Source organism: Hippopotamus amphibius, chromosome 6 (genome assembly GCF_030028045.1).
Source record: "Hippopotamus amphibius kiboko isolate mHipAmp2 chromosome 6, mHipAmp2.hap2, whole genome shotgun sequence".
Taxonomy (NCBI): Eukaryota; Metazoa; Chordata; class Mammalia; order Artiodactyla; family Hippopotamidae; genus Hippopotamus; species Hippopotamus amphibius.
Window position 1 is genome coordinate 44,698,532 of NC_080191.1, and position 23,451 is coordinate 44,721,982.

The 23,451-nt window shown below is 42.0% G+C and overlaps 1 protein-coding gene across 8 annotated transcripts in view; it reads left to right on the forward strand.

The window, feature by feature from the left end:
• Window positions 1-22,225, forward strand: part of HECA (hdc homolog, cell cycle regulator) — a 42,179-nt gene extending 19,954 nt beyond the window's left edge. Inside the window, exons 2-6 of one of the 8 annotated variants that reach the window (XR_009054187.1) lie at window positions 7,762-8,802; window positions 15,763-15,917; window positions 18,661-19,024; window positions 20,239-20,281; window positions 20,377-22,225. Coding sequence is in view for 4 of the 8 variants with exons in the window: in XM_057737635.1 (XP_057593618.1) it covers window positions 7,762-8,802; window positions 15,763-15,917; window positions 18,661-18,825 (1,361 nt within the window). In the remaining 4 variants the exon portion in view is untranslated. Of the gene's footprint in view, window positions 1-7,520; window positions 7,645-7,761; window positions 8,803-8,945; window positions 9,018-15,762; window positions 15,918-18,660 lie in introns of all 8 variants that reach the window. The other 7 variants (XM_057737637.1, XM_057737636.1, XR_009054186.1 and 4 more) reach the window with 7 other exon arrangements.
• The last annotated feature ends 1,226 nt before the right edge of the window (window positions 22,226-23,451 follow it).

Consider the following 23,451-nt stretch of genomic DNA (forward strand, 5'->3'; position numbering starts at 1 on the left):
GTGGTTGAGAGGCGTGAGCTTGCGGGATGGGGGAGGGGCACGGAGCAGGTGAGCAGAGCTGCTCCAGGACCCTGTGCTTGTGCCACAGATGCTCCTCAGGAGCCGGGTGCAGGCAGGGCAGAGGGGGCAGCCCTTCTTGAAGGTGCTGGGTCGGTGGGGTTTCTGGGGTCAGTGGGTCAGTACCGGCCTCCCCTCTCACCTCACACCCTTCCTCTAGCTGACTTTGGAAAGTGAGGAGGGAGGGGAGCACCTGGGCCCCTGTCAAGTCCAGATTTTGACACATATTAGGCAAAGCTGATTTGAAAGTGGCTTTCAAAAATACATGTAATACTATAAGAAATAATAAGTAAGTGAGAATATTAGTGATAGGGATGATACTGTTAGGAAAAATAGAGGATGTCTTGAGGCATTACAAGAGGTAGGTCATATATGTGACTTTCAGATTTTTAGCACACAGAGGGAAGAGGCAAACAGAAGCAGTGGCCTGCACTACAGTGTCCATCAGATTAAAAAACAAAGCAAAACAAAAAAGGTGTTATAAAATACTGAGCAATGTCCATGACAATATCCTTTCATAAATAAAACAAATTAATAAAGGCCTGTTCACATGATTCAAAGCAGCCTGTCCAGGGAATAAAACAATGTGATAACCAGCTCTGTGACACCTGGCTTAGCCAAGGGATAGCTTTTATCTAGCACAGGGATCACACACCCAGATGCCTCCAGGGTCCTGGCATATGAATAAGTATATCAACGGGGCTGGAGTGGAGGCCGGGGTGACCCAGAGAGGGCACAATGCACCTAAAAGGCATTTACACTTTGTAACAAAAAACCCTGTACTGCAGGCCAGACCACCCCACTGGAACTCTGTTCTAGAGGAATGTGTGGACATCATCTAGGGAATCTTTCTTAAAAATTGTTCTCTCAGTTGAGCTTTTGGAAGATACTGAACAGCAGTGAGTTACGGTTCGTATCCTCTGACAGGTACCTGGTCTGCAGATGACTCGTGTTGCCAGTTCATCATGCAGCTATATGTTCTACCCGTTGGACAGACTGGGTGGAGGTGAAGCTGTTTGTCTTTTAAGCTGAGGGCTTTGGGAATCCAGAGGCAAGGGGAGGGACCAACTCCACTGTGGCCTTTGGTCTCCAGGCACCATTCTGGGTGCACCGAGAGAGAAGTAGGCCAACATTTTGGGGACACTGTGCTCATAACTTAGGTGGTAAAATGGGAATTACATATAAAAAATTTTGTTATGGCCATATTTTGAATATTTGTGCTGGCAGAGGGGAGGCCATTGGCAAGGATAATCAAAATCAGGTTCTAGAGTGTTTTAGAAAAGCAAGGAGAATGCTTTAAATTTGGATTATAGTACTGGAGGATGACATGAAGTCTTTTCTGGAGACTTTAACAGTGGGATGGTTTAACAACTGGGCAGTCTCTTTGCAGTTATATATACGCATGCCTACAGGCACACATGCACACACTAGTGCATGTACACATGTACTTAATCTGGAGTTTTGTTCCTGTCCTATGGTATTGTGGTTTGGTTCCGAGAGCTCCTGGACCAACCTTTCCTTCAGGGTGAGTGCATGCAGTACCTGAAATGCTAGGGTGCTGTGTAGTTCTCCGTGATCCAGCGCCCTCAAGATCTAAATCTCCAAGTAGGAGAAAAGGCAGCCCCCTAATTTCACAGTGTGATCCCATTATATACAAATTGAATTATGCAAATTTCAACTAATGACACATAAATAATAATAAAAACTTCGCATTATGTGCAAAATTTCAACAGACACATTCCCCGAAATTATGCATCAAGCCATCTCATATTTTCAAAGCCAGCAGGTCAACTGAATTATAAAAATGCTTTGTTACCCAATGTTATTACCTTTTCTTTTAAAGAAAAATACATACTAACCCTTGGCAATATTATGTGAACTCTTGTTTACAGAAATTCTTCATGGATTTTGGTGACATTTGTGTTATTATTTTAAAATTAACGTATAATTTAAACCTTTATTATAGCTTTCAAAGTATCCAAGTGTGCTAGTACTGGTGCTGAAAAATATCCTGAAAATCTGTAACTTTGGGACAGAAATGTGATAAAACACTATGATATGCCATGCTGTCAATTTATGAGGTACAACTGAGAAATATTAGAGATAATGCTGATATTAAAACGCACCAGTAAAGCCAAAATACAGCACAACGGCTGCAGATTTATGAGTTCTGAGGGTGCATTTCCCCATACTCCACCGCCAGACTATGGGATAATCAGTCTTGAATTATGTACCTTCTTTAGGAACACATCTCATGAATCAAAGACAGCCATGCTTCTGATGAATCCCTGTTATCCAGGCTTGGAAAAGATTACTTAGGTTGAAAAGTACATATAGCAAGGTACTTATTTGTCTGACACTGAGTAGAAAATCTTTAAGGGGTTAGAAAAAGTGAATTTTCCTTCTACTTTAAAATTTGCCAGTAGATATTTAGTGAATTATTTTATGCACGCCACCCTGCTTTGTTTGTTGTGGGAAATCACTACGTTTCTTGCACTTATTTACAGATGGAGAAAGGAGGATGGTCACTTCCTGCTTGTAGCTTTGCTCTAACCCCATTCAAAGTCCTTTGGTTTTTCCATCAGGTTATATGAAGTGAGAGGGCTTTTAATGATAACTGCTGATTTTTAAATGGTGCTCATCATGTGCTGGGCACTGTCCAAACTGCCTTAATAACTTCTTTGATTTTCATGGCAACCCTTTGAGGTACGTGCTCACTCTTATTTCTGCCTTTTTGCAGGTAAGAAGATAGAAGCACAGGGGGGTTAAGTGACTAGTGAAAGGTCTTAAAACTACTAAGTTTAGAGCTGAGAGCCAATCCAGGCAGGCTGGCTCCAGGGTCCGTCTCCTCAGTCACTATGCTCTGGCCACTCAGGAAGCTTGGAGATGAGGATCCTCTGGTCAGAACCATCATACCCCTAGGGGAACTTGCTCTGCAAACAAGCGGATGTGTTCCCATGTGAGAGGAATATCTGTATGGAAGAGATCATATCGTAAACTAGTTGTTCAGAAACCCTAAAGTTTGCATTTGGTGCCTGGGTGCTGAAGGAGGGTAGAATAGATCATGGTAAGTCTGAGGAGGTGAGGATGAGGGCCGGGCTCTGGCAGAGAGAGACTCCTGTGCTGAGTCTAGAAGGCCTGCTGTGGCTTAGCGGGGCTGAGCGGTGGGCTGTGCTCCCTAGGGGCCACCTTCCTCCCCTCTCCCTCCTCCAGCACCCAGTCGCTGCAGAGTCCTAAATCTGACTGGGCCGTACTGCCTTCAACAAGGCATTTATTAGACACTTGATGCGACTTTCACTGCAGTGGGTTTAGGCATATGAATATAACCGAGTCCCCACCTCAGGCTTTGTGTAGAAAGCCTCGTATGACTTCAGAAGCCTCTCCTCGCCCCTCCACCCTGCCGAACTCCCCACCTGCTTGATGCTTGAAACTATTTTAAGAGTGGTGAAAACAATAAATTTCACAGTGAAGAAGCTGAAAATAGCAGTGTCTGGTTTGGGGGGGTTCCTGTTAGCGTGAATGAGTTTGTTAAGAGCTTTGGGTTTGTTGAGCAGCCAGTGTAAATGACTACAGTCAGGTCCTTCCCTTTTAGTAAAAGGTGGGGTAGGACCGAGGCCTGAGTGAGGAGGAAGGATACAGGATGAGGAGGAGAGTGACAGACTTTGCCCAAGTGACGTCAGCCTTGTTATCTTATTGTCCAGACTTGAAACTACTTAGAGACTTTTGCCCAGAATGAGGTGAGCCCTGATTATTTTCACTTGGGTAGGGAGAAATAGAACCTGAGTATGGAATGGTGAAGCTGTAGAAACAGGTACTGGAGTGTAAACAGGTACTGGAGTGTTCCTATACATTTTTTAAAAACTATGCTGACTTTGTATAAAGGAACCTTTTCTCATTTTGCTTGTCAAGCTGTCACAGCCCAGATTAATGTCCCAAGGGATTTGTGTAACTCAGGCCCTCACTGAATATGGGATTCCCTTCTCCCCACTTGCCCCTTAAAGGTTTGTATTCCATTTATACCTTTGTGAGACTGCTGTTCTTAAGAGTTGGGAATTTTGTAAATTTATAAGCAGCTTTCAGGAAACATTCAAATACATTTCTATAATATGGCTAATTTATTATGGGTGTGATTTTTGAATGCCACCAGTGCTGTTTTTTACAGTTAAAAAAATGTTTCCTATATGTTTCAGTAAATTGTAAGACTTAGGAAATTGAAAAAGAGACATGACATTATTCATTTATTTACTTTCTAAATACCCATTGTGTCTCAAAAACATTAGATAAAAGAAGTAATATATTGGAGCAGTTTGCATTTAGTTGGGGAGCCAGTTATGTGGGCTTAAAGTTATAGTAGAGGCAGCACAGAAGAGTTTTTATGGAACTTTACAATTTATAAAGTGCTTCCATATATATTTGAGGTGAGTGAGTGCAAGCATTTTTATCCTCACCTTACAGGTGAGGAAACTACTCCATGTCAAACAAATAGTAGCAGAGCTGGCGCCCAACACCTCTAATTATTCCCAGCTGCTTTTCCAACCAAATCTTGAAGGAAATTGCGTCTTTGAGTATAGAGGCAGGTTCTCCAGGGCTTCATTAGAAGCCTGTGTAGATTTAAAAGCCTTGTCAAGAGGCCCTCGTATTGTTCTCAAGGCTCCTCTGTTACTCACCCTGTTCCTCTGAGCCTCGCCCTCAGGCTGGAGGTGTGTTAACAGGGTGGAGTGTCTGTTGCACGTGATGTTGGTATTAAACAAGCCCTTGGCTTTGTATATATATATATATTTTTAATAAATTTATTTATTTATTTAATTGGCTGTGTTGGGTCTTCGTTGCTGCACACGGGCTTTCTCTAGTTGCGGTGAGCAGGGGCTACTCTTCCTTGTGGTGCGCAGGCTTCTCATTGAGGTGGCCTCTCTTGTTGCAGAGCACGGGCTCCAGGCACGTGGGCTTCAGTAGTTGCGGCACATGGGCTCAGTAGTTGTGGCTCACGGGCTCTAGAGCACAGGCTCGACAGTTGTGGCGCACGGGCTTAGTTGCTCCGTGGCATGTGGTATTCCTGGGGCAGGGATCGAACTCGTGTCTCCTGCATTGGCAGGCAGATTCTTACCCATTGCGCCACCTAGGAAGTCCTGTATATGTTTTTGAGGCCTAGCCACAAGGCCACATCAGAGTGGCTGACATGTGAACCAAGGTCTGGCAGGTTGGAGTGGGGACTCTTCATTGTAGGCTCCTGGAGGGTGGAAAGCAGTGGGAATGGCTGTGATGATAGACAGTAATAGAGGAACAGGGACGTGGAGCTCTGCTCCCTGCTCTGTACGTGTGGTCCAGGCACGTACTTCTATTAGAGCTCTTAGCACAATTTGCCAATCTTTCCAACTCAAAGACCTGATACGTAGGAAGTGCTCAGGGTTGGTTATATGATCCATTTGAAGCTTTTTTGGGGAAAAAAAAAAGGATATAAAAAAGGATTTCCCCCTACATTTCTTTTTTTTTAAATTAATTAATTAGTTAATTAAATAATTGGCTGTGATGGGTCTTCGTTGCTGCAGGTTGGGCTTTCTCTAGTTGCGATGAGCGGGGGCTACTCTTTGTTGCGGTGTGCAGGCTCTAGGTGCTCAGGCCTCAGTAGTTGTGACATGGGCTTAATAGTTGTGGCTCATGGGCTCTAGAGTGCAGGCTCAGTAGTTGTGGTGCACGGGCTTAGTTGCTTCATGGCATGTGGGATCTTCCCGGACCAGGGATCGAACCCATGTCCCCCTGCATTGGCAGGTGGACTCTTAACCACTTTGCCATCAGGGAAGTCCCAGTCTGCCTTTCTTTAATGTGAAAATACCTTTTTTTTTTTTTAAATTTTATTTATTTTATTATTTTTTGGGGGGTACACCTAGTTCAATCATCTGTTTTTCTACACATATCCCCGTATTCCCTCCCTCCCTCGACTCCCCCCCTCCCTCCAGTCCCCCCCACCCTCCCCGTCCAAGTGTGAAAATACTTTTAAAAGAAATATCAAGTCAGTCTCAGCATTTAAAATTTAAAATTTTGGATATTGTGAATGCAAAGGTACTGCTAGGTCATTCTTTAAATTTGATTTCCTTAGTCCTGTGTTAATAGCACTTTGGTTATTGCCATTACATTTCAGAGTCACTCCCTTTGAGGCTGTTCCTCTGAAGGATTGAAGATAAAAGCAGCTGAACTTTGTTTAATTGACTAATTAACATTTTAAGACACTAAAGGTGTCTACAGTTAAGGTGACTACAGTTAATTTACCCAGTATACACACCACTCTTCTACTTCTTTTTAGTGTGCTTCCTCACATTAGCTTTCTGCCTAGGATTACAGCCCTCTCTCTTCCCTCTGCTCTGCTTGTCATGTGTGGGTTTCACGTGCCAGTGTCTTTTTAATGCACCTTTATTCAGCACTGGGTGTGTGCGAGGCCTGAGCCCAGTGGTGCCAGGAACACAAAGATGAGTAATAGGCATCCTCTCCTGAGTCATAACCTGGTGGGGACCACAGTGGGGACTCAAGTGAGGTTCAGTCCAGAACCTTCCTCTGGTGGGGAGATCAGGATGCAAGGGAAGATGGGAGTCCTGGTGTCTAGAGATGGGCCTTGAAGAATGGGAGGAAGGGGAAGAGGTTTACTATGTGCCAGGCCCTGCTCTAAGCACCACCTGTGTATCAGTATATTTCAGCCTTTTAAGAACTATATAAGGTACATTTAGTTGTTATCTGCATTTTATATAGAGGGAGCTGACATAAAGAGAAGTAAAGTACCTTGTCCAAGAGCGCACAGCTCATCACTGGTACTGCTGGGGTTCTAATAACCTAGGCAATCTGGTTGCAGAGTTCATGCTGTGAATTGCTACACTGGGTGGTTGGGGTTTGAACAAGTGAAAATTAACCATTGTGACTCCCAGGAGGTAAATGGAGAAGCCATGGTGATCACGGAGGTAGACAAGTCGGTTTGAGCCATTTTGCTGAGTTCCTGGAATCCTACACTGAAGGGGATGATTGTAACATAGAGAGCCATAGCCTTTGTGGGTCCCATCATCTTGCCCCTTCGTTTGGTGGCATGTTGTATTATAAGAGGCAAGTCTGTTGTCTTTTCTCCATGGTATTCAGGATAACCTAAACCCTGTGATAGAGAGTTTTGAGAGCCCTTTTGGAGCTACCATCTGAACTTGTTGGTTCAGTAGCTGCATCATATTTCCTAGTTCACTGGAGTGATTCTTTTTTTTTTTTAGAACTTTTATTGAGATACAGTTAACATACAATAAACTGCATATATTTAGAGCGTTCAATTTGGTATCCCAATCTTCCAATTCATTTTTAAAAGAACCCTGAAACTGCTTGTTATTACATCCACATCTCAGGAAGACCTCATACTACACTGTTGCAAGTACTGACATATGGCTAATTGCACTGTGAAGGATTTGGACTTTTTTGAAGCTTATTGGTATGTTTTTCAGCAGATAACAGATAATCAGAAAATAAATTCCTTTGGCACAACATCACACCAGAAGAAAATGGTGAATGTTTTCGAACCCTGTCTGGTGTTATTCGAATAGTGGAAATCTCAACACCAGAAAAATGGTATTTTTGGCATGAATGGGCTAAGGTGGGATGGTAGCTTTGATCTCACAGTTGGCGTGGGCTGGAATCCCACAGCCGGTCAGCTGAACCTCTCTCTTTCTCTGTGCTTCTCCCCAGAAGCCCCTTGTGCCACGCCCCTGATCTGCAGCTTCGGGAGGCCTGTTGACCTGGAGAAAGATGACTACCAGAAGGTGGTGTGCAACAACGAGCACTGCCCGCACAGTACCTGGATGCACCTGCAGTGCTTCTACGAGTGGGAGAGCAGCATCCTGGTGCAGTTCAACTGCATCGGCAGGGCCCGCAGCTGGAACGAAAAGCAGTGCCGCCAGAACATGTGGACCAAGAAGGGCTACGACCTGGCCTTCCGCTTCTGCTCCTGCCGCTGCGGCCAGGGCCACTTGAAGAAGGACACAGACTGGTACCAGGTGAAGCGGATGCAGGATGAGAAAAAGAAGAAGTCGGGGTCGGAGAAGAACACTGGGAGGTCCCCCGGCGAGGCTGTGGAAGAGGCCAAGAAGTGCCGGCCACCCTCCAAGCCCCAGAAAGGCGTGAGCCACGACCTGCCCCGCCGGCATTCCATGGACCGGCAGAACTCCCAGGAGAAGGGCGGTGGGGCCGCGGCCTATGGGGCGCGCTCCCCCTGCGGCTCCCCAGGCCAGTCCCCGCCCACCGGCTACTCCATCCTCTCCCCCGCCCACTTCAGCGGCCCCCGCTCCTCCAGGTATCTCGGGGAGTTTCTAAAGAACGCCATCCACCTGGAGCCTCACAAAAAGGCCCTGGCGGGGGGCCACGTGTTCCGAAGCGCCCACTTTGACTACAGTCCGGCCGGGTTGTCGGTTCACAGGGGGGGCCACTTCGATGCGCCCGTGCAGTTCCTGCGGCGTTTGGACCTATCCGAGCTCCTCACTCACATTCCCCGGCACAAGCTGAACACTTTCCACGTGCGGGTGGAGGACGATGCCCAGATGGGCCAGGGTGAGGATCTGCGGAAGTTCATCCTCGCAGCCCTCAGCGCCAGCCACAGGAACGTGGTGAACTGTGCCCTGTGCCACCGGGCACTCCCGGTGTTCGAGCAGTTCCCGCTGGTGGACGGAACTCTGTTCTTAAGCCCCTCCAGACACGATGAGATCGAATACGATGTTCCCTGTCACCTTCAAGGTACAGGTGTTCACTCACCTTGCCGGTTTTCTGTTTGTGAGAAGTGAAAAGTGAACAAGAAGGGATGGCTCTGTTTGGGTTAATTTTAACTGATGATGTGTTTTTGTTCTAGTCAGGAGCTAGCTAACATTTGAATATTTCAGCTCTGCCCGGTGAGGTGGTGGAGGTGGTGTCCTTTCCTCTGATGTCACACTATACCAAGTACAGTGGTCCTGGTGGGTAATTTTATGTTTTTGTCTTGCTGTAATTTGAAGAGAGGATTCAGGTGTATACTTTTTTGTAATTGGGAGGAAATTTAGAGAAGGAATTGCATAAAAATGTATTACTTGCTATAATATAGTTGCCTTTGAGATCTATGTTAATGTGCCCAGCGAGCTGTGTATTCTCTTTTCTTTGATCCTTGTAAACCTAACACGGTGAGGGAAGGGTCAATGTGTTTTGCATCTTTTTTTTTTTTCCTTTACGGTCAATGTGTTTTTAAGATTAGTTGAATTAATCTTGAACTTTATGAAAAGTGAGACTTTCTTGATAGCAGCAAAAGGAAAATGAAAGCTCAGATACTACCCTGGAGGTGAGGGGTGGGGCACTTATTAGTGCTGTGGGTGACATACAAAGACAGGCATTTCAGCCAAAAAATGAATAACGGTGTTGGTCAATTGACAGAGAAATCTGTCAATTCATGTAAAACTGTTGAATTTATATCAATATGGGACCCATGACATATAACCTGTTTATAACTTTAAAAGTGTGCTAAAAAGCCTATAGTAAAAATGGTATATCCCCACCTGCCGTCTCACTTCTCAGAGATGCTTTCAAATCTTAACCGATTCTTCAGGTTTTTAGCATCATAATTTTAAAATTGCTATTGTTATTCTCCAATTTTAGATATTACCTATTGATTTACTTTTAAGATGGATGATGTCTCATGCTTTCTTGCATCTTCCCTTTTCTCTCAGGATAATACATCACAAGTCTTAGTTAAATCCTTAATGATTTTGCTGTTGTGAGTATGTAAATATTTAGTGCTGAGCCAAGAAGTATAGATATATTTCCTATATGGAGAGTTGTATGTTCTGGGACACCTTTTGTTTTGATCAAAGTTAATAATTGCTTCACATTTTCATTTGTTTAGCCTTTTTTTTAAGCTTTGGCTGGTGGTTCTAACTCTCCAGCAGCTCTACAAGCCACCTTTCAAAAACATTTCCACATACCTGTCAAATATTTTGTGAATTTTTTTCTAGAAATTTCCTTCATGGAGCTTTTCATCTTCCTGCTCCTGTCTGTCCTGCTGCACTCAATGCCTGCTATACTACATATCTGTCTTTCTAGGAATTCCTTTATTGCTTTCCTATTTTTTTTAATCTTCTGTTTCCTAGATCCTGTATTTTCTTTTTTCTTGGTTAATTTCCTCAGTTTGTTAAGAAGCATCTCCCCTCTGAGAAAGGGAGCATGGGAACAGATGTTTTGAGGTTTTGAAAGTCTGGTAGTATCTTGATTCTGTCTTCACACTTGATTGCTAGTTGGCTAGGTATAGTCCTCCAAGTTATAATTATTTTCCCTTTGGAATTTTGAAGACATTTCTTTACTGTCTCTTGTCTTCCAGTGTTGCTACTGGGAAATCTATTATTATTCTTATTTCTGTCCCTTTATTTCTCCTTCCCATCCTCCAAAGGTTTTTAGATTTTCTCTTTCTCTTTAGTATTCTGAAGTTTCATCATGGTGTCTTTTTTTTTTCCCATTCATTGTGCATGATGTTTTCTTGGCTTTTTGGTTTTGTAAACTTATAGTCTTCAATTTGGGGAAATTTTCTTTTCATTTATGTTTTGGATGATTTCCTCCCATTTTCATTTTCTTTCTTTTTTTAAACTGTAGAACAGTTAATCAGATGTTGGACCTCTTAGATTGATTTTTTTTTTTTGAGAAGGGGGACATCCTTTATTATGTATATTTTTGACCCTGTTGTTCATCTCTTTATCTTTATTCTGCTTTCTGAAAGATTTCTTTGATTTTATATTCCAGTATTTTTACTGAGTTTAAGATTTTCTGTTATCTGTTATGTTTGTAATTTCCAATAGCTCTTTTGGATAGTGTCCTGTTCTTTTTTCATGGATGCTATTTCTGTTTCATCTTTCTCAGCAGGGAAAGGGAGCTGAATTTGCAAGGAGTGATCTCATTCATTATCTAGAGTTTTGTCTACTCTCCTGTGTCTTTTAGCCTTTTTTAAAAAAAATTTACCATTTTAACTATTTAAAAAAAAATTTATTTATCAGCTGCGTTGGATCTTCGTTGCTGCATTCAGGCTTTCTCTAGTTGTGGCGAGCAGGGGCTACTCTTCATTATGGTGTGCGGGCTCCTCATTGCGGTGGCTTCTCTTGTTGCGGAGCACAGGCTCTAGGCATGTGGGCTTCAGTAGTTGTGGCACACGGGCTCAATAGTTGTGGCCCACGGGCTCTAGAGCGCAGGCTCAATAGCTGTGGTGCATGGGCTTAGTTGCTCTGTGGCATGTGGGATCTTGCTGGAGCAGGGATCAAATGCATGCCCCCTGCATTGGCAAGTGGATTCTTAACCACTGCGTCACCTAGGAAGTCCATCTTTTAGCCTTTTTTATAGGGCAAACCACTCTAAAACTTAGTGGTGTAAAACAGTGATGATTTATAATTTCTCACAATTGTATGAGTTGGTTGGTTAGGATGGCCTTTCACACATGTCTAGCCGTTGGCAGACTGGTTGGCCATGGGAGCCTCAGCTAGAATGGCTTATCCCTGTTTATATGAGGGTGGGTCAAAAATTATCCGCACTCTGGCTGTAGAATTTATAGAAGTTTTAATATAACTGGCGTGCGAATATTTTTTGACTCACCCTTGTATATCCTTTCATCTGCCAGTAGACTAGCCTGGGCTTTTTCACGTGGTGTTCTCAGGATAGCATTAAAGATGGTGAGAATGGAACTGCATGGGCCTCTCTCTCTCTTTTGAGGCTTAAGCTTGGTAATGAGTAACATCACTTCTGTCATATTCTATTCTTCAAAATAAGCTGTAAGGCTATCCCAGATTCAGGGGATGATTCAACAGACTCTGCTTGATGAAAAAAGTTGCATAGTATGTGTGGTTATTTAGTAATTTGTTATACCCAACTCTTTCTCTTTCAGCACCTCATCTCAACCTCCCCTGTGCTCGTTGTCCAGTTTCAGAGCTAAACCATTTATTATTTCTCCACCTAATTTCTGATCTCATATTTTGGTTCAGGGTTGCAAGTACCTCACAGTCTCATGAAAGATAGAATTTGTATTTTGTTACTTGTTCTTTATGCTGTGTGGGGATAATTTTAGAGGGAAGTAGATGGGAACATCTTCACCATTTTATGACTGGAAGTATTCTTTATGAAGATGAATGAGGGTACAAGAGTACAGGGTATGTGAGAGGAAAGTTGTCCTTTTTCTATTCATGATGGATGAATTCTTTTCATTTAATCCATTCACCAACCAATCAAACTTATGAATTGCATACTTGTGCTGGGTACTGTCAGTCCTTGCCACTCATCAATCTATAATCTTAGGATGTAAGATGCATTTACAAAAATGTAACTAACGTTACCAGGCCTAAGGCACTAGTACCACCTGTGGAACTAGTATCACCTGAATAGTATGTACATGAAGCATCCTATCATTTCCAAAGAGGAAGGGGCCACTTTGGCCTGGGTAGTCAAAGGAGGCAACGTGAAGGCAGATGTCAAGAGGTGCATTGGACGTTGATAAGCACAGGGTCTAACTACATCAGGGATTTGTTGATAAGGAGTAATGTGAGCAAAGGAATAGTGGTTCATAAAAAGGTCAGGAGACAGTGAGAGAAGTGAAAGAACCGAAGAGCACCATCTGGTGAGAGCAGAGGTTCTAGAGTGGAAAATGAGTAAGTCAGGTGGAGAACAGATTGTGGGTGTCCTTTCAAGTCATAACAAAGAGCTTTGCCATATTGATGAATTGAAGGGTTTAACAGTTTTATTTTAAAGCCACCTCTTGCTCAGGGGAAAAGTTGTTTGAAAGGGATGGAAGCTATGCAGTTGTAACTTAAATCTCTATTCTGGATGCAAGGAGAAAAGAGACAGCTGGATGGTGATGGTAGGGATTGAAAGATGGGAACAGCTGTAAGAAATTATATTAAAGGAAAGATTACAGCTTTGGAGACAGCTTGACTGTGCAGGATAAAGATGTATCCTTGTTGGCTTACTTTGGCTCTAGATCAGCTAAACGGTATTGTCACAAACAGGAATGGAGAAAGTTGGGGAAGGGACCCGATCTTAGAGGAAAGAAGGTGGGGTATTTGTGTGTATTGAGTTTGAGGAGATGTTGAGACGTTTGTGTGGAGATGTCTCTCACAAGTGCTATTAGAAATAAACATTTAGGGTGAACACTGAAGCTTATTTTATAAAATTAGTGGCTAAAGGAGTGGAAGAGCTCTTGAATGGAGAGAAAAGAGAAGGAAAAAGAGGATTATATGACAGAGCCCAGGACCAGATCTTAAGGGTACCCATCAGAGAGTGGATGGAGAAAGGTAAACATTAGATAGGCCTGAGAATTCTGTGTGTGTGTGTGTACGCACGCCTCAGTACACATACATCCACAAATAGATAATGGATGTGTCAGGTTGTGCACTACAAAAGTCTTGAGAAGTTTAACTGTTGATGATAAAATCTGAGGATCTGGGTTTTATCAGCACCAAATAAGTCAGTGCCACAAGAGGGGTCTTGACATGTGTCCGTGTTTTTATTGCCAGATCTCGGAGAAGTCCGTGCAATCTTTTTTATAGTAAGCCAGTGTCAATCAGTTCTTCCATTGCAGAGTTTCAACCATGTATTCTGTAAAGCATTTCAGTTCCAGTAGGAAGGCACATTCCAGGCCACAGGATTCTAGGCTGCAGATGATTACATGCTGCTGAAATAATGTGCAGTTTCTAATGGTGGACCGTGTGGACTGTAGCTCCCTTGCCCTGAGGCCTTTCCCCCTCAGTGCCTTCCCCAGCCTCCAGCTCCAGCCTCTCTTCCCTGATTTTTCCAGAAGAAGACATTTTTGTTTGGTTTTAATAAGTTATTAAGATTGATCGAGTTAGGGATTTCTTTTGGTACAATACTTCTTTACCACTTAGAACCACAGGTAACAGTTCTCTAAGAAATTTACTTTTTGTTTGAACTCACAACCCTAGAATTTAGAATTTTAAATTCCCAGCATTTAGGACAATGTATAACAGTAACTGAAACAAATCTAGAGACTCAGTCCAGGCCAGGCATTCCTGTGAGGTAGTCTGGAGGTTAAGAGTCAGACAAGAATTTGAGTCTGGACTTTGCTACTTATTATCTTTTTGAACTTGGGCAAGCTATTCCAGCTGTCTGAGCTTCAGTTCCTCCTGTCTGAAGTGGGAATAAGAATAATGCCTACTTCAGAGGGTTGTTGTGAGGGTTAAATGTGGTGATTCACGGAGCCTCCTAGCACATCGCCAGATCCTTGGTAAGCGCTCAGTGAAAGTTCCCTGTCAGCTTCCTCACCATGGTCATTACTGCCAACATGTGACTTCTCTGTCTGTCCCTGCCCCTACCCTTCCTGGCAGCCACCTGGATGTCTTTGAATGTTTGAGAACTGCACTAAGTCTAGGAGGGAGATTGGAAATGAAGCCTTTTCCAGTGGCTGCTAGATATTGAACTGACATCTTGTAATGCCCCAGGGCACTCTTGAGTGTGAGATTGTTGTATTTTCAGTGCCCTATAGCAGAGGTGGGCAATATTGCAAGAAGCTCTTGTCACCGTTCCCATTTTTTGGCATAGAGGCCCCCAAGGTGATAATGTCTTCAGCTGTTAACATATCCCATCCATTCATGCAACATAGAATTATGGAGTGCTTTCCACATTCCAGATACTGTGCTAGACACTGAGTCTTCAAGGAGGGCATAGTTCCTGCCCTCAAGGAGGGGGAGAGAGTCTTGTAAGTGAATAAAACGAACGATTTCCTGTAAGTACCACATACCCCTTTCTAATGGGTAAGGAGCAGGCTGGTCCTTAACCAATGAGAAGATGAAGAGCATGGTCTGGCTGATGGCAGCGAGCAGCACATTCTGAATAAGAAGCCACTTCGGAGTAAGTGTTCTGCTGATGGTAGTTTTTAGCACAGTGGAACCCCCGGTCCCCACATGGAGAGCAGCACTGTTGTTACACGTTGCTCAGACGGATGCTGGCCATTCCAGCTCTTCCCCAATTTAAACCTGAACCCTTCCGTATAAACTAGGGTGACATCTCTTCTTTACAAGCATTAGATATTGATAAATAGTGGAAGGATGGGCTTTTGACTTTCAAGAGCCCAGTAAATAACAAGACATTGAACTCCTTTGGAAACACACACACATGTAAGATATAATTCTGGTTCCTAAATTGGATGTGGTGATGGCTGAGCAGTTTTGGAGACAAGAGCAGTTAGCATAGTAATTTTGGCTGCGGTGTAATTCTGGGCTACCAATACCGAGACAGACTCTGGACTTTTTTATGATGGGACTCGTTGATGAACGAGAGCCCATGAGCACAGACCGGCATTGCTGGCTCCACCTCCGTAATCCACAGTGGACCTCTGGGCAAAAAGTCCTGCGTGATCACAGGCTGGTTTTGGGCATCTGCGGCTTGGTCATTTGAGCCTGGATGTCCCTATTGTAAACCTGGTGGCACTTTTCAGAAAGATGAATTGAGGCTGGTATTTAATAAGGTCAAACCTGAAGTACGTGTTCCATTGACAATAGTTAGTAATCCATTATTCTAAAAGGACAACTTGGGGATATATGATAAATATCATCTATTTTGCTTTTTAAATTTATTCAAATGGTAAAGTTTTGCTTGTAACTGGTAGATGAGCCATTGTTTTAATCCCCTTTGGTGACAAAAGGTGACGTCTTTGCCAGCCACTCTCAGCATCATGTCTTCTGTGCGCAGGGAGGCTCATGCATCTGTATGCGGTGTGCGTGGACTGCCTGGAAGGGGTTCACAAGATCATCTGCATCAAGTGTAAGTCGCGGTGGGACGGCAGCTGGCACCAGCTGGGCACCATGTACACCTATGACATCCTGGCCGCCTCTCCATGTTGTCAGGTTGGTATTGACCCCACAGAGCGTGCAGGGGATATATCAGGCTTCTGCCCCCAAGTGAATGTAGAGGAGTTAGAGGCAGCACTGGGGTTACACTGGAGAAGGTGGGAGGTGTGGAGGACGTGCTTCAGGAGGGAGTCCAGCAGTGTGGTTGGTTTACTACAGCGTGGTACTGCTGTTACTAGATTACTTTGCAGTCATTAAAAGGGATCTTGTAATTATGTGGGAAATATTTTCAGTATTTTAAGTCAAAAAAGCAGGCTTTAAATGGCAGAGTAGTATGCTTTCATTTGTAAAAAGTGAACATGGAAAAGGAACCTGCTAGCCTGTTACCAGAGGTTGTCTGTGGATGGTGGGATGCTGAGTGGTTCCTTTAGTTTTCTTTTCGCTTACTTACATTTTTAAATGTTTTATATGATTAACATGGTTTCTAGCAAGAAAAAGTTGTCATTTAAAGGAAAAGAAAGTTTCACTTTCTTTAAGAGACAGGATTTTCTTTTTGTTTCGTTTCTGTGGGACAGTGCAGTTATCCAGGAACTGCCTGCCTTGTAAGGTGTTTGAGATTAACAGGGAAGATTTGTAATCCTTAAAGCACTGGTAAGGGGAGGCGTATTCTGATGCTAAGAAAGCATCTGAAATTTAGCTGTCACGAGGAAAAGAGGGGAGTATTTACATGCAAAAATGCATTAACTAAGTCCGTAGAAACACAGGAGACAAAACAAAATCTTTGGAAATATCTTGATTTATTTCCAAGTGCTTGGGAAAATAAAACACTTGTTATGTAATTCTTTGATATTCATGGGTTGGAGAGATATTTTCCTTCCCTCTTAAGTGGCTAAGCCTTTAATATAAATACCTGATAAACATTTCATTCATATATTGCCTAGTTTTATATTTTTAGCATTATGGTTTGATTTTTATAAAGAGAATATCATTACCACCAGTAGTTTATTCAGAAGATAAGCTGTGTTGATTGAGTTAAAAGGTTGGCAGAGTTGGTATTTCAGCTATGCTGTGTCTGTGCTAGTGATCTTAGAAGAGAAATATGGTTGCGAGAGATCTGAATGGCCATCTGTTGCCTGTCGTTTGATTCCAAATAGGATTGACTCCTTTTACGCTGTTCTCATACGTGGACCACATTTCCATTTTAAAACTTAGCTTCGTAAGTGAGATATCATTGTCTTTTAGTTATTCACTGTAGCATTTTATAATCCCTGCTGTGCCTTAATGCTAGCTCTTGAGATGAGAGAAGCAAGAGGAAGGGGCTCCTCTCTGCCACACATACCAGACAGAGTTATCTTTTAAAGAGAAAGTGAAAGAATGTGTGGGCCTATAACTCATAGAGTTAGCACTGGAGAAGAGTCTTTCTTTCCATATACAGTGGAGGTCTAAACAATTAGAATGTTTTTCGCAGGTCTGCCCGCACGTGTCACAGCCATGACCACAACCTCTGTCCCTCCCAGTCTGGTGCTCTTTCTGCTCCACCACTGAAAGGCACTGGGGTTATTAACTCATCTTCAGGGAGAAAAGGAGAATGGCATCCTGCCACACTCAGCCTGTTGTTACTCACTGTGTATTTCTTCCTTAAAACAATTTAAGCCCAAACACTCCTTTTCTGACCCCTTACTGAAATGGAAAACAGGTTTGATTACTTTTGGCTTAAAAAAAGTCAATTAACTATATTCAGTGAGAAGGTACAAGTGTTAGACACTACTAAGGTGTCAAAGAATGTCTTCCAATAAGACTTAGAGGCCAAAATAAGCAGGACTTTGTTATTAGAAAGGAATAATAGGTTAAAGAGAGAGGTTTGCTCAGAATCTCACTTTTAATATTGTTCAGAGAGATTAGTCAGTTAAAAGGGAGTTTTTCTCAGGTTATAGAAAGATAGTCCATGTAATGGCTAAGGGGTTAAGTCTCGGGGGTTCAGATCTCAGCCTTTCTGCTTTAGTTCCATCATCTAAAATTCACGTACTTCTACCTACCTACAGGAGCATTTTGAGGACAAAACCAGATTATACTTCTCTATTACCTTTTTAGAATGAATCTAAATTGAGAGTCTGTTGTACTTACAATTTCTGGTTATTCACTGAAGTCCTTGGACCTACTGCTGAAAGCTCGGGTCTGGTGCTGTTAGAGGGAGGCTGGGGCATGAACAAAGGTACAGTGTGCTCGCAGGTTCCAGAAGCCTCAGGGTAAACATGGCCCTTATTCCTGGATCCTCAATTTTATTGGAGTATTTTAGGGAAATTTTATTTTTTCTTCAAAGAAAATAGAAATGTAGTAAGGAATAGAATAAAATATGTGTATGAATTTTAAAAATAAACTAAACAAAAATCTTCAAAGAAATTTCATGTAGGTTTGGATGAGGGAAGTTGGTTTCAGTCACTTTTTAAAGTCCAGAGGGAAGAGATTTCTGATTTTTAGGGGAACTTTACTGGAGAAGTGTTTAGGCAGTACAAGTTGAGAATTTTCTTCCCACTAGTAGGAGTAATTACTAGCAGTGCTGTGCATCGGGAGAGAAAAGAAGAGTCCTTCATCTTTCAGGCTGATGAGTGAATACTTGAGTATATATCTCATGCTTATGTGATGTTCTGCACACCCTATTTTGGGTCATAAAAGGGATGCTTTACTAAACTCTTGATCAGTTTCCCGGGTAGAGCAGTCTCACGTTTTGATTGGTTTGGCGTTGGCAGCGCTGTGGGGTAAGGGGTACTGTGGCTCACGGGTCCTGTGTTTCCCCCACCAGGCCCGCCTGAATTGTAAGCACTGTGGAAAGCCGGTGATCGACGTGCGGATTGGGATGCAGTACTTCTCCGAGTACAGCAACGTCCAGCAGTGTCCACACTGTGGCAACCTGGACTACCATTTCGTGAAGCCATTTTCCTCCTTCAAAGTTCTCGAAGCTTATTGATGAAAGCTTTGCTTTCGTAATAGCTATTTTATTGATATTACTTTATTACATATCTTTTCTAGGGAAGCCTTCTGTGACATTCGTTCCTCTTCTCATTGAAAGGAGAGTTCCTTTGTGTGTGTGTGCCACTACGGGGGCTGCCCCTTGCCCTCTCTTGACTCCCGGGTGTTAGCCTGTGGTCGTGACCAGAGCCCAGCAGGTACTCCTGGGAGTCTGGGGGGGCGGTTCACTATCGCTAAGAGTCTCTCGGGCAGCTTTTGGGGGATGGGGGGGATGGGGTGAATTTAGGAAAGGGATTATGTGGTCATAAACTGAGAGCGTGGTAGGAGTTGGGAAGCAACTCTTACTAAAATGTTAACTGTCTAAAGACCCACTTTTAGATCTTCTCTGGGCCTTGGGAAAAACATGAGACAAGTGAATGTAATCTGCCTGGAGAGCTGATGGTGTGTGCGTCCACCTTGGTTTGGCCGTTCTGCAGCGCATGCTGGCCTGCAGTTTCCCCTCGCTGACAGATGATTGGAAAGTGGACATGAGCCCTGATTCTATCCCTGTTGTATTTTAGCAGCCAGTTTTCATACTGAAAATAATATCCAAATTATAAGATATGAAAGCATATATTTTTAGGTAAGGTGACCTATATAACAAAGAGAATATGCTCAGTGAATTTGGAAATGATGCAGACTGACTCAAGAGGGCAAAAAGGCAGACCCTGTCATTTGAACTGTGTCTTCGAAGTTGGTCAAACAAGCTCTTAAGGAGAATCCATGAATAACGTGATGTGGGTGGTACTGATTTATATAGGCTGCACTGTTGAAGTGCCATTTGATGTCAGATCCTTCTCACAGGTAAATCTCACAGCCACAGACCCTAACTGGTGAGTTTCAGAACCAGTTGCCACACTTATCTTCCCCTCAAATTGCTTATGGCTGCATTTTACCCCTTTAATGCTGAGTTTTCAAAATCAAAGATTTGACCTTAAGAAGCAAAGGAAAAAATTATTTGTGAGCCTTTGAGGAAAAGAATAATTTTAATATTTCTTTTTAAAGTGTTTCATTGTGGAAAATCACTGATTATAATGCGTAACAATATGTTTGAAAGTAGATTATTCTGAAGGTCTCCATGATACCTTACCGTTGGTGAAGAAGATGATAGAACTTGCTTAGTCAGAGCACTGAGCTTTCCAAAATACCAGCCTTCTGTCTATTAGAGCTTTCTGATTTAAACAGACTGACACCGCATACCTTTATAGAACTGGAATTAGAATAGGATTTCTTAAAAATGAATTTGATAATTTCAACTATAATACACATTTATGCTAAAAGAATGCTGAAAATATGATCCTTTTATGGGTAGCTAAATTTGGGGTTATGTGAATATTTTCTGTTATTTAGTTTATACCATTTTTTTTCTCAGAACAGTTGTTTTTCCTCTCAGAAGTGTTTAGGCATCATTGCAAGTGAGTTTCAGTTTCTGCTACATGAAATATTTGATGTTTTGTTTGAAAGAACACAGCTGACTGTGAGAGATTGACTAATGTTCCTCATCTTTCAGTTTGGATGATTATAATTTGGCTGACCACATCTAGTTTGATGTTTGATGATCTGAAGAATATTTCACAGCAAGGGGAAATGCTCAGTGCCTGTAAGAAGCAGCAAATTGTTGTTGGTCTGACAGTATTTGATGCAAGGAAAAGAGATCTATAAGGACATAGCCCTTGCAAATTTGTCTTTAATACACAAAGCAGTTTAACTGTTTCCCTGTTGATTCTCTCACCTACCCAGGTATGAAAACTGGTGAGTTTTTCTTGTCTTCAGAGTACCATTGGATTTTATTTCTGAATTTAAAATTAATTGTAAAATATTTGTAATGCTGTTCTTTAACCCACCTAAATTTGTAAAGAGAAACCTGCTTGTGTTGTTGTTCTGAAGCTTAAAGCTTACTTAGAGATCATATTCAGCAAGCTCCTCAGCCTAAAACTGTTGCAAGTGTAGTGTCTGATGCATTCAGTATTTTCTCCTTATGTTGTCTACTCTCTGAGAAACAAGTATGAGGAAGTTTCACTGTAATTGAGTAAAATTTGCTTTTGGCCTTTATTTTGCTGATTAAGTTAGGATTCTATGGATGCTGAGTTGATATAAAAGGAGAGGCACAGGTATCATATTTGAGAGTATCTTTTGCCTTTAAGGCATTGCATTCTTGTCTAAAATGGAAAATTGGGCTGATTTGAGAATAAAATGTAATTGAGTATGCAGCCTTGTGAAGAATACATTTTATATTGGAATCTGCTGACCTTAATATTTTCTCCACACTTTCTCAAAGTACTTTGCTCTGAGTACCTTGATAGGAATTGGACTATATCACAAAAGGTGATTCTTTTTGTTATGATTTGGATATTGAAGGGTATTAGTCACCCAAGAGATCCATTTTCTGTTTTTCTGGTAAGTGTTCAGTAACATGAACCCACTCATAAGTGACCTGAAAAGTGATTTTTATCTACTTGAACTTGATTGATCATTTATTTTTGTTATACTTTGAAAATTACCTGCTTTAGTTTAGTGGGAAGACCATTTCTGATCTTATTATCTTCTCTTCAAGCCAACTCAGTTCTTGACTCTCTTCTGTTTTCTGGTTGTGCTTGAAGCAGTTGGTATACTGGGTTTACACTTTAAAAGATAGACATTGGCTGTGAAGTTAGGGAATGGGGTGAATAATCCCTTTGCAATTGAGAAAGAGCTTTCCCCAAACAGTCTTTAATTCCCAGTTTTTGTAAAAGAGGATCATTCATTTTTGGAGTAGAAAGTATTTTCATATCTGTCTGGGGGGAAATTAACTCATCAGGAACATATTATTAGGTGTTTAAATCCTAAAACTAACAGATAAACTGATACATAACTGATTAGATCGCCCGCACTAACTTGCTAAAATCTTTTGTTTTGTCCTGTAAGATCAGTGCTTAACATTCAGTCTCTCCTCCCTGTGCCCAGGGCAGCAACTCCAGGTTGCACTTCTCTTTAGTCTCCTGGCTGCAACTGTTGGGTAGTTTTAGTTGGAGACTGGGGAGGAGGTGAGGAGAAAGTGCTCTTGTTCAGTGTTTTGGTTCCTATAAAAGGATGCTGCCTAACCCAGCTCATCTCTGTGTCTTGTTGACTTTATTATAATTCCAGGTGATTGAAAGAAAATATAATGGATGGGCATCATTAACACCAGCTCAAAAATATATTCTTGTCAGTAAAGATTTCTTGTCAAGATGTCTTGGATTGCACTTTTGTTGAGGGGAGACAGTGTAAATAGTTAAAGAATGTTGATAAAATTGAAACATTTGGTTATGGAATTGTGTGGTGTTAGAAGGTTTCTGTTTGTGAAATGTATGTATTAAAAATAATAAAATTTCAGAAAATAACATCGTATTCTCTCTTTAGTGTGTCACTTTATTTTTTGTTGGGATTCCAGGTTTTGAGCTTGGGATTATGTGATGAGTAGAGATAGTAGCTGGCTTCCTAGGTGGCGCAGTGAAGAATCCTACTGCCAATACAGGGGACACGGGTTCGATCCCTGCTCCAGGAAGATCCCACATGCCGCGGAGCAACTAAGCCTGTGCACCACAACTACTGAGCCTGTGCTCTGGAGCCCGTGAGACACAACTACTGAAGCCTGCGTGCCTAGAGCCTGCACTGCGCAACAAGAGAGGCCCATGTGCAGCAAAACGAAGGCCCAGTGCAGCCAATAAAAAAAAAAATAAATAAATAAATAAAAAGAAGAGATAGTAGAGAAGACTTTCTGAGGGTTTGATCACTATTCAGGTAGCCATTTCAAAGTCGCTTCTGCAGTGAATAAAAACTACAAACTTTTTATGCTGTTTGAAAGTGATGTGCCACATGTAAATTCCCTTTGCAGCAAAATAAGCATTCTGTATAACGAAGTTGGTTCCATGTGGATAATCCACAATTGTTGTTCTGGTTATAGGGAGTTCTGTTGACGAGGTAGATAATCCTATTCTACAGTTTGTTCTTGTTGTTGCTTCTAGGCCTGTAACAATTTTTCATAATGAAAAGACTGGATTTATATTCTCCTTCATTATAAGAAAATGAGAACTGAATTGTTAAACTACTTGCTGACTTGGTGCACTGTGATCTAGTTTAGCTTGTCGTTCACGTTTCCTTGTCCCCTTCATTTCAGATATTATTCTCAGCCAATGGATTGAAATCCACAAAATCATCAGAACACAGGAAATGTGTGTGAAGAAAGAGTCTCCAGCGGATTCACAGTCTGTTCTTACTATTATTTACTATAGACATCTGAGGCATAAATTTTATTTAAAGCCTGAATGACTTGGGATATTGTGATTTCTACTCGTGTAATTTATGTCAACAAAATTCCTTTGCAATTATAAGGAGAATACAATTCTTACTATCATAGAAAGAAAAAAGCAAAGTTAAACACTGATTATTAAGAATTAAGTTTAATGGAAGAAAAGCTTATTTGTTCTTAGTGGTTTCCATTTCTTTAAACCTTGCTTATATTGTTTTGACTTAAATTTGGCAGCAATTAGATTGCTAATTATATAGGCTGTTTCTCTAGTAAAGAGTTAAAATTTGGAAGAAAAAAAAGCTTTCTTGAGCTTTTGTT